Raw genomic sequence first — 16,927 nt, 5'->3', positions numbered from 1 at the left:
GAGTTCCCCCAGCTGGTTTTTGGTCTTGCTTTAGTCCAATATTTCCTCATTATGCTCCCTTTCCTCCCTTTTGGAATGGTAATGTATCCTGTGCCATTGTATTTTGGAAGTATGTGATCTCCTTTTTCATTTTGATTTTACAGGGGGTTACAGTTAAGAAACTGCCCTGAGTGTCAGACACTTTGAACTGTGGACTTTTAAGCAGTGTTGAGACTGTGATAGACTGTGGGGACTTTTGAAATTTGACTAAATGCATTAGGACATAGCTACAAGCTTATGGAAATCAGAGAGTAGGATATGGAAGTCTGAATGAAAATGGCCCCCCTAGGCTCATAAGGAGTGGCATTATTTGAAGGATTAGGACATGTGGCCCTGTTGGAGTAGGTGTGGCCTTATTGGAGGAAGTGTGTCACTGAGGATGGGCTTTGAGTTTTCAGAAGCTCAAGCCAGACCCAGTGGCATACTCTTTCTGCTCTCTGCTGATCTGGATATAGGACTCTCAGCTACTTCTCCAGCACCATGTCTGTCTGCATGTCACCATGCTTCCCATCATGATAATGGACTAAACCTCTAAACTGTAAGGGGGCCCCAATTAAATGTTTTCCTTTGTGAAAGTTGCTGTGACCATGGTGTCTCTTCAAGCAATAGAACATTGACTAAGACGCTGAGAGCATAGGCATTCAACTCCCTCTGATGGGGGCTGTGAATGCAACTTAACCAGCTGCCTCAAGCTCCTCCCTACAGACTTCTCATGATAGACTGCACCTGTGAACCAAAATAGGCCCCCCCTTTCCCTTGATCTAGATCAGGCCTGAAGGCACACTAAGTGCAGGCCAGCAGCAATCATGACTAGCTCTCGATAGAGGAGGGCCACCTGGTCGCTGTAGTAGGTTCCCTCTGTTCATCCTGGCTCTTGGGCTCTTGGGCTTTGCTTCCGGTTCTCATAGGACTCTTCAGGAGACTGACAGGCACAATGCTAATCTTTTACCTGGCTTGGCCACTAAGCATCAGCTTCTCCTCCCTCTACCTCATGACTGTGATGATGTTCAACATGCACTGGCAGGCTCACACTGAGATCCATGGAGACCATCCTGACGGGCACCTATCACTCTGTTCTCACTGCATCAGAGAATACAAAGCATGAGGCAGACATGGGTTGGCTAAAGAGACTCCCCATGGATCTGCCTGGCAAAAACAAATGTCAGGAGGAAGTGACTAGACCAGACTAGTAGGTGGCCTAAGAAATTATCACAGAAGGGGAGCACTTGCCCACAGATGGAACTGGCAATGATAAATGGGAAGTCACAGGGTGAGGTAGTGTCACCAGAAATGAAAAATGACCTAAGACAAGGCCGGCCTCTAGCCTCAGAGTGGCTGCGAAGTGCTTCCATACCCATAGGAATCAGTGGGAAGAAACTGAGTTCTGGCCGCAACTCTAAGCACCACCATGGAGCTGTTCCCGTCTCCTGTGGGGGAAAAATGACTTGCTGGGTAGTCCCACAGCTTTGGGAAAGTACTATCCTGGAAAAGGGCCTATAGGGGAAGAGGGCCAGGAGCCACTGACGGTCACAGAGGAGAGTACCCCAAAAGAAGAGCCATGGGAGTCTAATAGCCAGATCATCCTACACTGTGCTCCATGTGGTCTTTCTGGTGAGCTACCAGGGCTTTCTTCTGAGGGATCAGGTGTGAAAGGCTCTGTCTTGCCTATGTTTTGAGTGGTTTCCAGGTCTGTGTGCTAGTCCTAAAGTTCTTTAGAAAGATGAGACAAGATGTGTTTTCTTGATTGTCTGAATCCCCTGTCTTCAGTCCAAACAACAGAAAGTAAACAGATCCTGTCATGTTTGAAAAGTACCCCAGATGGTCTGCAGATAATACTAGCGTCATTGGCTCTGTAGCCTTTCCAATAGCAAAGCCTCAGTGCCAGAGTTAAGATACAAGAATGGTCAAAACAGTGGGTGGACTTTCAGTACTGCCTTACAGTGATCTCCTATTGCCTTTAGTCTAGTATACACAGTCCAACAGTGTAGCCCTGATTTGATCTGCATAGTCACACAAACCACAGTCCAGTTTGAACTCCCTAAAAACTGGTTGGTGTGGAAAGACACTCTTAAATGTGTTTTTGGTTTTTCGGTGTTTTTTTTGGGGGGGGGTGTTTTTTTGTTGTTGTTGTTTTGGTTTTGGTTTTTCGAGACAGAGTTTCTCTGTAGTTTGGTGTCTGTCCTGGAACTTGCTCTGTAGACCAGGCTGGCCTCAAACTCACAGAGATCCACCTGGCTCTGCCTTCTGAGTGCTGGGATTAAAGGTGTGCAACACCACTGCCTGGCTTGAATGTGTTTTTAACTGTTCTGGAAAAGACACTCAGAATTGAGAGCCTTTCAAGAGATAATTGCTATGTCTTATATAAGGTCAGATGAGAACATGGTGATTATTATAAAGTTCTTTTGAGGTTATTTTGTTGTCTTTGAGACAGGGTCTCAAACAGCCCAGGCTGGCCTTGAACTTCTGATCCTCCTCCTTCACTACTCCAATGCTAGGACTACAGGAGTAAACCACAATGCCCAGTTTATGTGGTAGTGGAGATAAAAACCCACTGCTTCACTCTATCAAGTGAGCAACAGCCCAGCTTTTCTTGAAGTTCTTAATGTATCTTGAATACACGCTCTAAAGGGATCCTATCTGAGATATATTTGTCTTAGCTTGCCTCTGGTCATCCAATAGGAGTGTGGATATGTGTAATGATTCCCTGCTCAATTTGGGGTGACCTGTAACTGTTTCTACATTTTATAGAATCATTTTATTCTGTGACACTTAAAATATAGTCTAAATGGAGGCCCTGTGGTAGAGTTGCAACATTAGATTTAGAATAATCTTCTCGAACTAGGAACTCTAGCGACCCTTAGCACAAAGGAGCCCCAGCCTGTCTCTATGGCTCAGATAAAGAAAGCAAGTTACATACCTCCCTTGAAAACTTCCCAGTCCTAACAGTTGAGATCCTTTTTCAATGTTTTGTTTTGGTTTTTATATTTAGGTTACTTGGGGTTGGAGAGTGAATGTGCCACAGTACATGTTGTGGAGGTCAGGGGACAACTTATAGGAGTCAGTTTTCTCCTTGTACTAAGTGGGTTTTGTAAGTGTTACAGTTCTGAGGGGAGCGGTTTCCCCAGTGGAAGTGTTACAGCTCTGCTCTGAGGTGGGGGGATGTTTCCCCATTGGGAATGTTACAGCTCTGCTCTGGAGGAGGAAGTTTTCCCCAAAGTGTTACAGCGCTGAAGGGAAAGGTATCCTGGCAGCTGGGAGCCAAGGAATACCACAAAGTCACACTGCACAACAAACCTCACACAAGAGATTTATAGGGAGGGAAGAATCCAAGAGGGTAGCTGCCTCTGCTCAGGGGAGAAGCAGTAGAGAACTGAGCAGAAGTCAGGGATTATATAGTGTTTCTTAGGGATGGAGCTTTCCAGGGTGGGGATTGGTGGGATTTCAAGTCCTGATCTTGGGCTTTTTACTCTGTAGGATGGGGCTGGGCCCAGCCTTTAGGGCAGTAAGTGTTCTATGAGTGGAACCTGGCAGTTGGAGGGCCTCGGGGGATGGGCCTGGCCACTCATGCCCCTCGAGGGGCCTTACAGGTTCCAGGAATGAAACTCAAATTGTCATCATTGGTAGAAAGTGCTTTTATCCACTGAGCCATCTCACCAGCCCTAAAATCCCTTTTACATTAAGATTTTTCTGATATGATCCCTTTATTGTGTTTTAACAATTTAATAAAAGTCATTTAAGAATGTTTAGGGAGATTGGAGAGCCATTGTTGCTCTTCCAGAGGACCCAAGTTCAATTTCCAGCACCCACAGCTTGCATACCATCTGTAACCCCAGTACCAAGAGAGCTGATTCCTCTTCTTTCAGCCTTCACTCACACAAAAGCATACACAACATGCAAATAATAAAAACAAATCTTTAAAAATAGATAAATAAAATAGTATCTGTTTCCTAGGACTTGTAGGATAAAAGGGCCAAGGAAAAACACCCTAACCCTGACTTGACCCCAAGACCAGGGCCAAAGAAAAATACCCTAACCCTGACTTGACCCTGAGACTAGCACAAAGGCAAGAACACATGTGGTTATATTGTGTTCCCCAAAATAGTGTGCACCATAATAAACTTATCTGGGGTCAGGGACAGTACAGCCACTAGATACAAAGGCTAGAAAATGGTGGCACTCACACCTTTAATCCTAGCATTCCAGAGACAGAAATCCCTCTGGATCTCTGTGAGTTCAAGGCCACATTGGAAACAGCCAGGCATGGTGACACATGCCTTTAATCCCAAGAAGTGAGCCTTTAATCCCAGGGAGTGATGGTAGAAAACAGAAAGATATATAAGGTGTCAAGACCAGAAACTAGAAGCATTTGGCTGGTTAAGCTTTCAGGCTTCTAGCAGCAGTTCAGCTGAAATTCAATTTTAATGAGGACTCAGAGGCTTCCAGTCTGAGGAAGCAGGATCAGCTGAGGAACTAGCAAGGTGAGGAAGCTGTGGCTTGTTCTGCTTCTCTGATCTTCCAGCATTCAACCCAATAACTGGCCTCAGGTTTGATTTTATTAGTAAGACCTTCTAAGATTCCTGCTACAAACACACTGATCCTAACTTGACCCCAATCCGAAAACCAGAGTCACAAAACATAATCCCACCAATCCACAGACCCCAAGAAACTCTATATAAACTCTGCCTTCTGCTCATTGTCCTGTGGCTTCTCACCTGAGTAGAGGCAGTCACCCTCATGGATTCTTCCCTCCCAATAAATCTCTTGTGTGAGGTTTATTGTGCGGTGTGACTTTGTGGTATTCCATGGCTTCCAGCCGCCAGGATACTTTTCCCTTAAGAGCTATAACTCTTGAAATGGGGAAACCTTCCCCATGGGAGCAGGTAACACTTCTGTTGGGGAAGCCTTTCCCTTCAGAGCTGCAACACTAACAGGACTCCCAAAGTGAGACTTAAAAACCACTATTGGTGGGTTAACTGGTGATGTATGCCAACTTGTACTGTGTGCTAAAGGGATACACCATGTACCATTTTAGTGTTCTCATAAAACTGGATAAAATCTGTTCTTAAGTATAATGAATCTTATTTTACATGTGTAAAAAATTACTTTGGAAGATTATTCAATGCACTGAGGAAATGCTCGTATTTTATGTAAAAATAAAAAACTAGGTTATAAAGCAAAAGTGCCATATGAATTCAATAACATAAAAACTAAAATTGAGAATGTAATGTGGTCAGCTCTTCATACCAACATGTTGCACAGAGAGCCAACGATATACTTGGGAACAATTGCATCTCTACTGGACATGTGCAGACTTTTTCCCTTGTCATTAATAATCTTATGCAGCCACCATTACAGAGCACTCCTCTGAATCAAGTATTATAATAAAAGTTTATGGGAGGATGGCTGCAGACTGTATGCAAACATAACACCATTTCATGTAAAATGTAATAGAGCACTTGTTGGTTTTGTTTCCCATGGGGCCCCAAACCAATCACCCAGTACCGAAGGACCACCCAAATAGCCAGATGTCCACAGTAAACACTGAATTATACATAACAGACAGGGACTGTGGTTAATTTTCATATCCCTTTTTATTTTGTCATTTCTATTTCTAAAAGATGAAAAAAAAAGTATATATAAATCTCAGAAACGTCATTTTAAAGTAGACAAAAGTGTAATAGCTGAAGACATTTCTGGAAGCTGTGCCCCCCCTGCCCAGCCCTGCACTTCCCTCCAACGCACGGTGGTCTTGTTACATTGCCTCAGCCCCATGTGTTTATGAACTCACGCTGCCTAACTTGCTCCCCAGCTGCCTTCAGACCATAGAGCGTGCCCTGGAAGCTGGAGATGTGGTGCTGATTGAGAACCTCGGGGAATCCATTGATCCTGTCCTGGGACCTCTGCTTGGGAGAGAAGTCATTAAGAAAGGCCGGTGAGACTCCGATGCACAGCTGCCCTGTGAACAGTGCTGGTCCACTGCCCTGGTTAGAGCTGTGGAGAGGTCCCCTTTGGAACCTCTTCTGCTCAGCTCAGCTCAGGGAGCTCTCTGCAGCTGACTGACCTTCCTCTCTCCTTGAGTAATAGGCCATTTCATTGCCCTTGGATTCTGCAGAGGTTTCTGAAAGCCTACAGTTCCTCATCCTCTTTCTGATGACCATGGTGCACAATTTGAGAGAAACCCTAAGGGAAAATGGCCAAAAGCAGACAGACTTTTAAGACGCACATTCTATTCAAGCCAGATGTGTGAGGCTCAGAACTCAGCTCCCTGTGAATTTGATGACCCTTTGTGACTTTGAAGGCTTAGCAGGTACAGGGCACAAAGAGGTGGTTGATATGAATGAGAAAAATGAGAAGAAGTAGAAGGGCTTCCATCTAATATATGGCAGGAGTGCTGATTAACATGAAGGTGTGGTTGACTCTGGGGTCAGCCTTACCTGTTTCCGGTTACTATAGCAAAATACTCAAGGCCAGGTAGTTTACTAAGAAAATCATTTGTAGAGTTCACAGTTTGGGAAACAGAAAGTCCAACACTGACCAGCTACATCCAATAAGAGTCTTTTTCCAATATCACAACATGGCAGACAGCATCGTGGTGGGAGTCCATGGGGAGGGGGACCACATGGTAAGACAGGGAGCTAGAGATTGGGGAGAGTCCAGGCTTATTTTCTCAAAGACTCATCCACAACTACTAGACCCAGCCCCCTCCGAAAGATAGCATTAACCCCTTCCAATTACCTTCCACCAGACCTTTGTCTCAGACACACACACACACACACACACACACACACACACACACACACATACACATTCTATCATACAGAAGGAAGACCAAATTTCCAGTACATGGGTCTCTGGGGACAAACCACATCCAAGCCTTAGCAGGAGCCTTACCAATTGCACAGTCCCCAAGTTACCCTTCTGTGTTTTGGGCTGTACCTGCTTCTCTTTCTAGCTGAGAAAAAGGAAGCCCTCTGGCATGCCTAAGATCTTCCTGCCAACTGCAAGCAAATGCCCCTTCCACCACACTCACTCTCTGCTGCCATCTGCTGGGACATTTCTGAATAGCATCTGATTCTATACTGACACAGTGGGAACAGCCCTGCCTAGAGTTTCACACTGTAAAATGAAACATGGTGACTCTGAGACAAGACTTAATCCTTCCAACCTGCTCCCATCATTAAGGCAAAGAAGAGTCCTAGGACATAATTAGGAAAAATTATGATATGCTAATACTGCCGAGTATGCTCTTGTTTAAAAAAAATCTAAAATTCTACCTGAAGGCACCCGTCTTCACTTGAGCCTTTGTGTTCCAGATTCATTAAGATCGGAGACAAAGAGTGTGAATTCAATCCCAAGTTCCGGCTCATCCTTCATACCAAGCTGGCCAACCCTCACTACCAACCTGAACTGCAGGCTCAGGCCACGCTGATCAACTTCACGGTGACCAGGGATGGCCTGGAGGACCAGCTGCTGGCCGCTGTGGTCAGCATGGAGAGACCAGACCTGGAGCAGTTGAAGGTGTGTCAGAGATCCCCTGAGGAAGGAAGGAATGCTCTATTGCTAGGTCATGCAGTGCAGCCACGGTGGGAACGGGGATGGACAGCTTTTCCTGAAATTCAGCAGAGTGGGTTCTTCAAGACACTGGGCGAGTCCAAACCCAACCTAGTCACCTGTGAATACCCAGTTGGGAAAGGAAGAATGTAGTGAGCTGAAGAACAGAAGCAGGCTAGCTGAGAGACTGGACATTCCTGTCCCCAAGAGCAGGGCCTGGCTAAGTAGGATTAAATTATGCCTAGGTGACAGAAACAGGCTCATCCTTGCTGGGGTTGTGTCAGTTCAAGGCACAGGTTGGGCAGCTTAAACAGCAGGAACCTAGGTCCTATCAGTTTCAAAGGCTGGGAACCCAAGGCCATGGTGCTGGCATAGCTATCCCTTGTGAGGCTTCTCTTCTTGGCTTACTGCCAGTTGCCCGCTCATATGACCTCTTATATGTATATGGAACTAGGAGCCCCTCTCTTGTGATCATTCTAGGAACAGTAATCCCATCTAGCAAGGGCTCCTCTCTGACACCTAAGCACTTTCCTATAGAGTCAACTGGGAGATTAGAGTCTTAGCATACAAATTTGGGGGAGCATAGTTCAGTCCATAGCATGAGCACGCTTTCCTTCCTCTCTTTAAATGTGATCAGATTGGATAATACAGGTCAAGAAGGGAACCCAACCTTCCACAGCATATGTGAGATTGAGTTCAAGGATCCCCATTATTATTCAAGAGATGCCCCTAGAGTCTAAGTCCACAACAAACAAGATTATAGCGTGGAAAAGCCAGCAGAGCCCAAGGAAGACCATGTAGCTGTCTATAGAGCTTATAGCCAAACAAAGGAACAGGGAAAGCAGAAATGCAAACTGAGAAATAATGTCTTTTTAGCTACTAATAAAAATTTTCAGGAAATGAAGCAAGGTAATACGGAAATGAAGGAAAACAAGGAAATATGAGGCCCCGTGCCAGCACAGCTTAAGGGGACTAATTTAAATGGTAGGCTTCAGAAAGCTTCTATGAGGTGTTGGCATCTGAGCTAACTCCTAAGTGATTTGAAAGCCTCTGGGTACAGAGTGTTCCCAGAAGAGAACAAGTCCTAGCCTTAGGCTAGACTAAAGTCTGAGTTCGTAAAAGACAGAGCAGGGGCTGGAGCAATGGCGCAGCAGTTAGGAATGTTTGTACTCTTGTAGAGGATCCAAGTTCAGTCCCCAGCACCCATGTGAGGCAGCTCACAACCATCTATAACTCCAGCCCCAGGAGATCTGACACTTTCTGGCCTCTTTGGGCACCTGTACACATGTACACATACAGATACACGTACATATGATTTTTAAAAAATTCTTTTAAAAAATATAAAGAGACAGAGGTAAGGGTCAGCGTGGCTAAGAGCCCTGACATGTACATTGTTCTTGACTGGGATCAAAAGGTTACAGGTCAAAGATGATAGAGCTACCTGGAGTTAACTCCAGCATGCAAACAGAAGGTGCCCAGTGCTTTAGGATACCAAGCATAATGATTGCAAAGCAAAGAGGACCTGAGAGCCGCTCGGATTCCAATCCCACCCCAGCCTTCCCTCAAGGAAGGCTCTTGTTGGAGTTGTATGAGGCAGATGGGTTTGCCTTTCAAGTACTTCTTTCTTGTTCATCTGATGCTAGTGAAGTGAGAGCTAAAGCATTGCTCTGTTCTCTGTTCACAAGCTCCCTTTAGTGACCTTAGCACTGCTCTAAGCACAGCATAGAACTCCTAGGTGTGAGGACTGGGAGGCACAGATTACTAACATGGAAAGAGCATAAAATAGCCCACGGTCTCCATTCCAAATCAGTGGGGGATCATATCCCAGAACCCCTAAGATTCCAGATCAGCTGATACTCCAGTCCCTTGTGTAAATGATGTGGCATTTGAATAGGACATGCCTACATCCTCCTCTATGCTTTAAATCACCTCTGGATGACTTCCAACACCTACTGCAACATAAATATCACTGCGATCACTCATAGGCTGCTGTTTAGGCAACAATGACATGAGACAGTCTGGGCATGTTCAATCCAGCTGCAACTTGAATAGTGGTTTCAGGCTAGGCTACTTGCATTTTCACACACACACACACCCAATATGGCGGCCAACTACACAGCTGCCGCTTGGACCCCACTCACCTGCTCACTTCTGCTCACGGTCAAAAGCACTCTGCTGTTTTCACCTCAGTTCACAGTCTCTTCAGAGAGGAACTCGCCCCTTCCAACATTTATTTATTCAGGCCTATCCTAGAGTGGAAGGCTTGGCCACCTCTACCTGACTCTTCCTTGCTTGATGTTTACAGTCGGACCTCACAAAGCAGCAGAACGGATTCAAAATCACCCTCAAAACCTTAGAGGACAACCTGCTCTCTCGCCTCTCTTCCGCCTCGGGGAACTTCCTGGGAGAAACAGCCTTGGTGGAGAACCTGGAGGTCACCAAGCAGACTGCTGCGGAGGTGGAGGATAAGGTACACCCACTCTGAAGGGCCAGAAGGCCCAGGCCGGATGTTCCTTTGGTTTCTCCTCCCTCTGCTTTCAGTACCTGAATCTGGCTTCTGTTTCTCTATTCCCACGTTTCTTCTAAGAAATCCACACACATGTATGGCTAGCACTGCTTAGATATAGTAGGTTGTCAAGAAAGACATAAAGCTGGGAGATAAGCATGTTGAGAGTGATATACGTGGGGTTGGAGGTGAAAAAGGGGGGATGGAGATGATCAAGTTCATTATATACATGTATAAAATTCTCAAGAATAAAGAAAAATTGTAACTTTTTAAAGTTGTTTTAAAAATCCAGGCATGATCCTGGAGTGGCCTCTGCCCATCCTGGATTATAGAGCTCCCACCTTCTAGAAAAGACTTTTGATGTTTCCACTTCACAAATAGGGCCCTGATTTTTCTTCAGGGAATAGTGCCCACAGAGAATGCCTTAGGTTGTGGAATAGCCCCAAAGTTGTATAAATTGGTAATCTAGATGTGGTTGTGTCCTAAAACAATCCACTGCACTGACAGAAAAATCTCAGTCTGTTTTTAATGAGAAAATGTTGGTAACATCTCAGGCAACTCAGCTCTGAACAATATCATCCTGTGAAACAGAGTATATGGCTTCCTTCTTGCATAGTATTTGGAAAGGAAGGCTTTTTCCCCCATGGAGACTAGAAAATGACTTGATGCAAAAGGGACTCAACTCTTCACCCTTCCCACCAACCGCCAACTATTCACAGACCCTTCTGCATTCCCTTACTGGCCAGATCAGACCAGTTATGAAACTGGGGCTGATGAGGACTTCACACATCTGGGATGGGGACAGGAGCAATATGTCTCCAAATGAGTATGCTGACTGCCCCCTTCCTGAGAGTCTTCCGAACAGAAAAGGCTTTGTTCCAAGTAGGGACAAAAGTAGAAAAAATAAATAAAAAGTGGATGGAGTTGCGGTTCATTAGGAGAACACTTGCCTCATATGCACAAGGCCCTGTGTTCAGTCCAAAATGTTAAAATCAGAGCAAGTGAACAGTCACAATCCGCCAGGGCATTCCCAATCTGAGCTAAGAAATAACTGTGATGACTTTGAGAAATCCAGCCTAGCTCAGTGGCTGCTCTGTGACCCAGGTTTACCATCTGTTATCCTGGCAGCTTATAAAGTATAGAAAGTCCACAGCTCTAGGCCAGAGAGACCCAGTTCACATAGAGGGAGTAGGGCAGAGGGTGGAACCAGCCTTGTCGATCTCTCCTGCCTCTTCATCCTTATTTTCCCCATCTCTACTGTAAAATCAACGAACCACTGCCTGCCACATATCATCTTTCTCATCTATTTTGTCCCCCCCCCCTTTTAGAGGGTCTTTTTTTTCTTTCCCATCCATCTAATAGATACTTATTTGGCAGCTGTCATATTCCAAATTCAATGACAGCAGTTAGGGATATAACAAGCAGCATGTGTGGGTTGTAAGGGAAGATGGGCATTTGAGGAAAGGCCCTGAATTCACAACAATGAGAGAAGATGTTTAATACAATGGAGCTGCTGAGAATGTCCACTTCAGGGTAGATGAAAGCTTGTCTATGGAAAAATGGAGAATCAGTTTCCAGTGTCACAAGGCATAAGGGGCAAACATAAGTCTACAATTAGTCTGTGGGTCCATGTATGCAACTAGGAGATGCAGATAATTAGAGAATGGGGACAGGCAAAAATGAAGGTAGCTCATTCCTGGTTGTCTCTATAAACAGTCATGGGGCCTTAACAGCAAGGGTGTGTTCTGAGAAGTGCATCACTTTGAGGATATCACAGTATGCTTTACATAGAAACCAGCACAGTTAGGCCATCATTGGACAGTGTAACTATGAGACTCCATCATATATGCATTCTGTCCTTGACCAAAACCATTATGTGATTGTACTTCGGGAACCCAGGGGTCAATCTTATCTGCTACAAGTCAGGGAGTAGTGATGAGATATGAGGTTGGGTGAGAAGTGAAAATTTATAGTATTTATCGAAAATTAGAATAAAACTTGACTAGAGGCATAGAGATTAATGAGCAGTGATAAGCAGTTGGGGGCATTGAAAACTAAATCTGTAATGACACTGACTGAAAGTGATTTTTTTTTTAATGCTCTTCTGAGGTTCAGCTACTGAACTTAACCAATTTATATTTATTAACATCATTGACATATGGTAGTTGGGTTTTTCTTAGAGTTTCTTATTAATTAGCATTTTCTTCTCAAGCATTACTGCTTGTGTGTTCTTCAGCCTTTCATCCCCCTCCTAGTGAGTTTGAAATAGATCATAAGTTATTATAGACTCTAGGCTATTGGATGCTAGAACTATATGTGTGGGGTATCTCTTATCAAACCCCCTCTCATTACTCCCCCACTGTGCCTGCTTCTAGCGATCACCAATCCACTCTCTGCTTCTATGTCATCCATTTTCCAAGCTTCACGAATTAGTGGAAAACACAGAGTGTTAGGGTTTCTGTGCCTGGCTTGTTTAACTTAACACAGTTGCCTCTAGTTTCATCTACTTTGATACCAATAGCGAACCACAGTCCTCTATTTAGCTGAATAATATTCCATTGTGGCTATCTACCACATTTCTCTTTATCTATTCATGTGTCAATAGACATCTTGGTTGATTCTGTAAATTGGCTATTGTGAATTGAGAATGCTGTTTGTAGTAAACTACCTCTTGACACATGGATTTCACCCTTTAGATATGTGCCCAGTGGTAGATCATAGATGAGCTGTGCAGTTTTATCATCATGTTTGTTTGTTTGTTTTTTACTAGTTTCCATATTGGCTACAGTACTTTTAAAGATATTTATTTATGATTTTATGTCTATGAGTGTATGTATGTATGTATGTATGTATGTATGTATGTATGTGCACTATGTGGATTCCTAGTACCCTGCAGAGCCAGAAGTCAGTACCAGATTCTCTGGAACTAGAATTATAAACAGACATAAGCTACCACATGGATGCTAGGGACCAAACCAGGATCCCTTGCAAGAACTTCAAGTGTTCCAGCCTTGGCTATAGTACTTTACATTCCCATTAACAATACATAAAAATTTCCATTCTACATCTCTACAAAAATGTTCATCTTTTTTCTTTCACTTTAAAAGATTCATTGACATTAAGAAAATGAACCATTTTCATAAAACTTTTTAAAATTTTTCATTGTTTTTAAGAATTTCATACATGTATACAATAAAATATCATATTGTGGTAGTTTGAATAAGAATGACCCCCATAGACTCATATATTTGAATGCTTAATCACCAGGGAGTGGCACTATTTGAAAGGATTTTAAGGATTAGGATGTGTGGCCTCCTTGGAGGAAATGTGTCACTGGCTTTGAGGTTTCAAAAGCCCATGGCAGGCCCAGCCCCCCCTCCCCCACCCCCTACCTAGAGATCAAGATGTAGTTCTCAGCTACTGATCCAATACCTGCCTGCATGTTACCATGCTCCCACCATGATGATAATGGGCTAAAACTCTGAAATTGCAAGGAAGCCCCAAATTAAATTATTTTTTTCATGAGTTACTTTGGCCATGGTGTCTTTTCACAGTGATATAACAGTGATGAAGGCACATGTCTACCCCCTCATCTCTCCTGAAACTTCTCCCAAATTGAATTACTCCATCAAACCCCTTCTGGCTTCATGTCTTTTTATGCTTCGATAACAGTAATTCCAGTTAGAGCTGCCCATATGCTTGAGGGTGGCTCTATTCACTGAAACATGGAAAACCTGGGTAGTGGTTGATATCCTCAGTAAAGAATGACTCTCCCTCCCCAGCAACCATAACCACTGCCAATAGCACCTCAGTAAGGGGTGGAATTTAGAGATCATCTACTCTGTCTATGCCAAGATCAGGCTGGCTCCATCTTCTGTAGCTCCTGTGAAGGTAACCCTAGCTGCTGTGAGTTAAGGATGCTGATAGCTATGTCATGTCCAGAAGACAGCATTTCACAATACTCCCCAACCTCTGGCACTTACACTCTTTCTGTCTCTTCTTCTGTGATGTCCTGTGAGCCTCGAATGTAATATAGATGTGTTGTTTAGGCATGAGCACTCCATTTCTTCTTCTCAGCACTTTGAGCATCCATGTATCTCTCCATTGACCCCTATTCACTGCAGATAGAAGCTTCTCTGACCAAGGCTGAGAGTCCAGGTCTATGAGTGTAAACATGAATATTTAGAAAGCATCTTGATATTGTGACCATTTGGCAAAACCACAGCAGGTTTTAAGTCTTTGACCTCTCTGGCCATGGGTTTTGATGAGGATTAAAGTAACAAGCATGAATACACCCCTACAGAGCAGGCCTCAAATCCGACCAGAAAGTGGTTAGTTACCCCATAACAGCCATGCCACTATTGCGTGAGTGGACATATCTCACCTGGCAGGTCAACATTGCAGCATGCAGGGTCAGACACTGGGTAAGACCACTGGTGCCTTTTCTCTGCAGCAGTCACATCATACTTTCCAGTACTATGAAAGCTAGCCAGCAGGGACAAATTTTGCTGTTTGGTTTCAGTTGATATTTCTATGTCCTTCCAACCAGCATGTGCTACCTTCAGCAATAAGGTCTTGCCACATAATTGTGGTAAGGGCAGTAACAATAGCCTGTGTTGTTTGGGGGATCTCAGAGGCATCTTTAAATAAGTAACTTGCAGGGAGATAGCCCATACCTTGTATTGTGATTTTCATGTTAATCCGTATCTTCTGGGATCAACGTTATTCACCTGTGCAGAGTAATTCCATCCCAAGTCTCTTTTTTTTTTTAAGTTTTACTTTGAAATTAGTATACTAACTACTGTGTAAAATAAGGCTTTTGCATATATCCTTGGTTTGAGCTAATACTAATTCTAAGTAGAGTGAGATTGTTCCTTCTTCACTAATTTTTTCTTTATCCTTCTTCTCTTAGACTTTGAAGATTTGAAAGGCGCTCACTGGGTTTTATTTATACATTTTTGCTTACATACAAAATGTATTTCATTTTAAATGTGACTTTAGTATGTATGTTTTAATGAGGTATAAAATTAAGCAATATATCTAGCATCTTCCAAAGCAATTTTCAAGTACTTTAATTTTAATCATTTCCTTGCATCTTTTGTTATTATTTCATAATGTATCTTGTGGATTCTTATTGCTGTTAAGAGTCTGTTTTCAGTCTAATTACTATTCTTTTATAGATACATTATACTTTCTGATTGCTTTTAATATGTTATTGTCATCATTGATGTTTTAAAATTTCACTATATGGTAGAGATGCATCCTTATTTATCATTCTTAAGAAGGATATATTTTTTCCAAATAAGAGCTCTAATATTTTGTTGATTGGGAGAAATTCTTAGTTTCAGACATTGCCTTTCCTTCATTTTCTTTATTCTCTACATGTTTCTGTTAAATTAAGATTTCCTCATCCTACCTGCCAGTTCCTACAAATTTTTACAATTTCCCATCTTTTTGTCTTTCTGAGCTGATTTTAACCATTCTTCAGACCTTCCTTCCAGTTTCCTTATTCTATTTTCAACTCTATATAACTCATAAACCATTTCATCTAAATAACTGTATTATTTTTAGGCATTCTTCTCAGTGCTTTTTCAGGTAAAACCTGCTCCCTTTTGGAATGTCTTTGCCTCAGGCTTTCTTGGGTATCTACTGTTCCTAAGTACACTTATTTAATTATTTTTTTAGGTTGTTTAATCCTCTTCAGTTCTTGATGTACTAACCTTTGTGAAGTTTTTGCTTTTGGTTTTTGTTGTTGTTTCTTAATGGCAGCAGGAGGGGAGGGGAGCAGTGTTTTAGAAGAGGTCTTTGTTTTTGAGAGCCTGGATCTTATTGTGTGGCCCAGGCTGCTTGATCTTGTGATTTTCCTGCCTCAGCCTCCCAAGTGCTGAGTGGAAGAAGTCTTCTAATTGACTCCTTTGGTAACAGTTCTAACTTAGTTACTTTCTGTGGCTGTGATGAAACCCCATGACCAAAGCAACATATAAAAGGAAAGCATTTAACTGGAGGCTCATGGTTCCAGATGGTTAGTCAGATATGATGCTGCAGCAATAGCCAAGAGAGCTTATACCTCAGTCAATGAGCATGAAGCAGAGAGAGTTTACTGGGAATTGCATGGACTTTTGAGACCTCAAAACCCACCCCCAGTGACACATCTCCAACAAGACTGCACCTCCTGTTCCCAAAATTTCTACTGACTGGGTACCAAGAATTCAAACATATGAACCTATGGAGGCCATTCTCATTCAAACCACCACATTCCATTACCCAGCCCCCAAAGCTTAGGGCCACATAATCATGCAAAATACACTTAGTCTAATTTCAAAAGTCCCCATAGTCATTCACAGTTTAAAAGTCCAAAGTCCAAAATTTCTTCTGAGACTCATGGCAGTCTCTCAACTGTAATCCCCTGTAAAATCAAAAAGCAAATTGCATGCTTCCAACACACAATGGCACAGGATAAATATTAACATTCCAAGAAGGAGGTAAAGTGGCATAGTAAGGAAATACTGGACCAAAGCAAGACTGAAACCCAGCAAGGCAAACGCTAAATCCTGTAGTTGTATGTCCAATATCAACGGGCTTTTATAGCTCTTCCCTTTCAGTTTTGCTGACTGCAAAACACTTCTCTCTTCTTCTGGTTCCACTTCTGTCTGCAGCTGTCCTTGGCAAGTATCCACTGCTCTGGCATCTCTAACATCCTGAGGTCTCCAATATAATTCACTTTCTCAGCTCTACACGATGGCCACTCTGGGTCTCAGTGCAGGGACTTCCCAACCAAACACTTGACCTCTGCAGTTTTCCTTAACCACAGAAGACTCTACAACCCTTTAC

The 16,927-nt window shown here is 43.3% G+C and overlaps 1 protein-coding gene across 1 annotated transcript in view; it reads left to right on the top strand.

Annotated features, from left to right (window-relative positions):
* Dnah9 (dynein axonemal heavy chain 9) overlaps positions 1–16,927 on the top strand; it is a 346,197-nt gene that overhangs the window by 268,508 nt on the left and 60,762 nt on the right. Inside the window, exons 54-56 of the mRNA XM_059270927.1 lie at positions 5,849–5,971; positions 7,353–7,557; positions 9,896–10,060. Coding sequence (XP_059126910.1) covers positions 5,849–5,971; positions 7,353–7,557; positions 9,896–10,060 — 493 coding nt within the window. The remainder of the gene's footprint in view (positions 1–5,848; positions 5,972–7,352; positions 7,558–9,895; positions 10,061–16,927) is intronic.

The sequence above is a fragment of the Peromyscus eremicus genome, chromosome 8a (assembly GCF_949786415.1).
Source record: "Peromyscus eremicus chromosome 8a, PerEre_H2_v1, whole genome shotgun sequence".
Taxonomy (NCBI): Eukaryota; Metazoa; Chordata; class Mammalia; order Rodentia; family Cricetidae; genus Peromyscus; species Peromyscus eremicus.
Note: the sequence above shows the minus strand (reverse complement) of the source record. Positions and strands in the feature narration are given on the sequence as shown.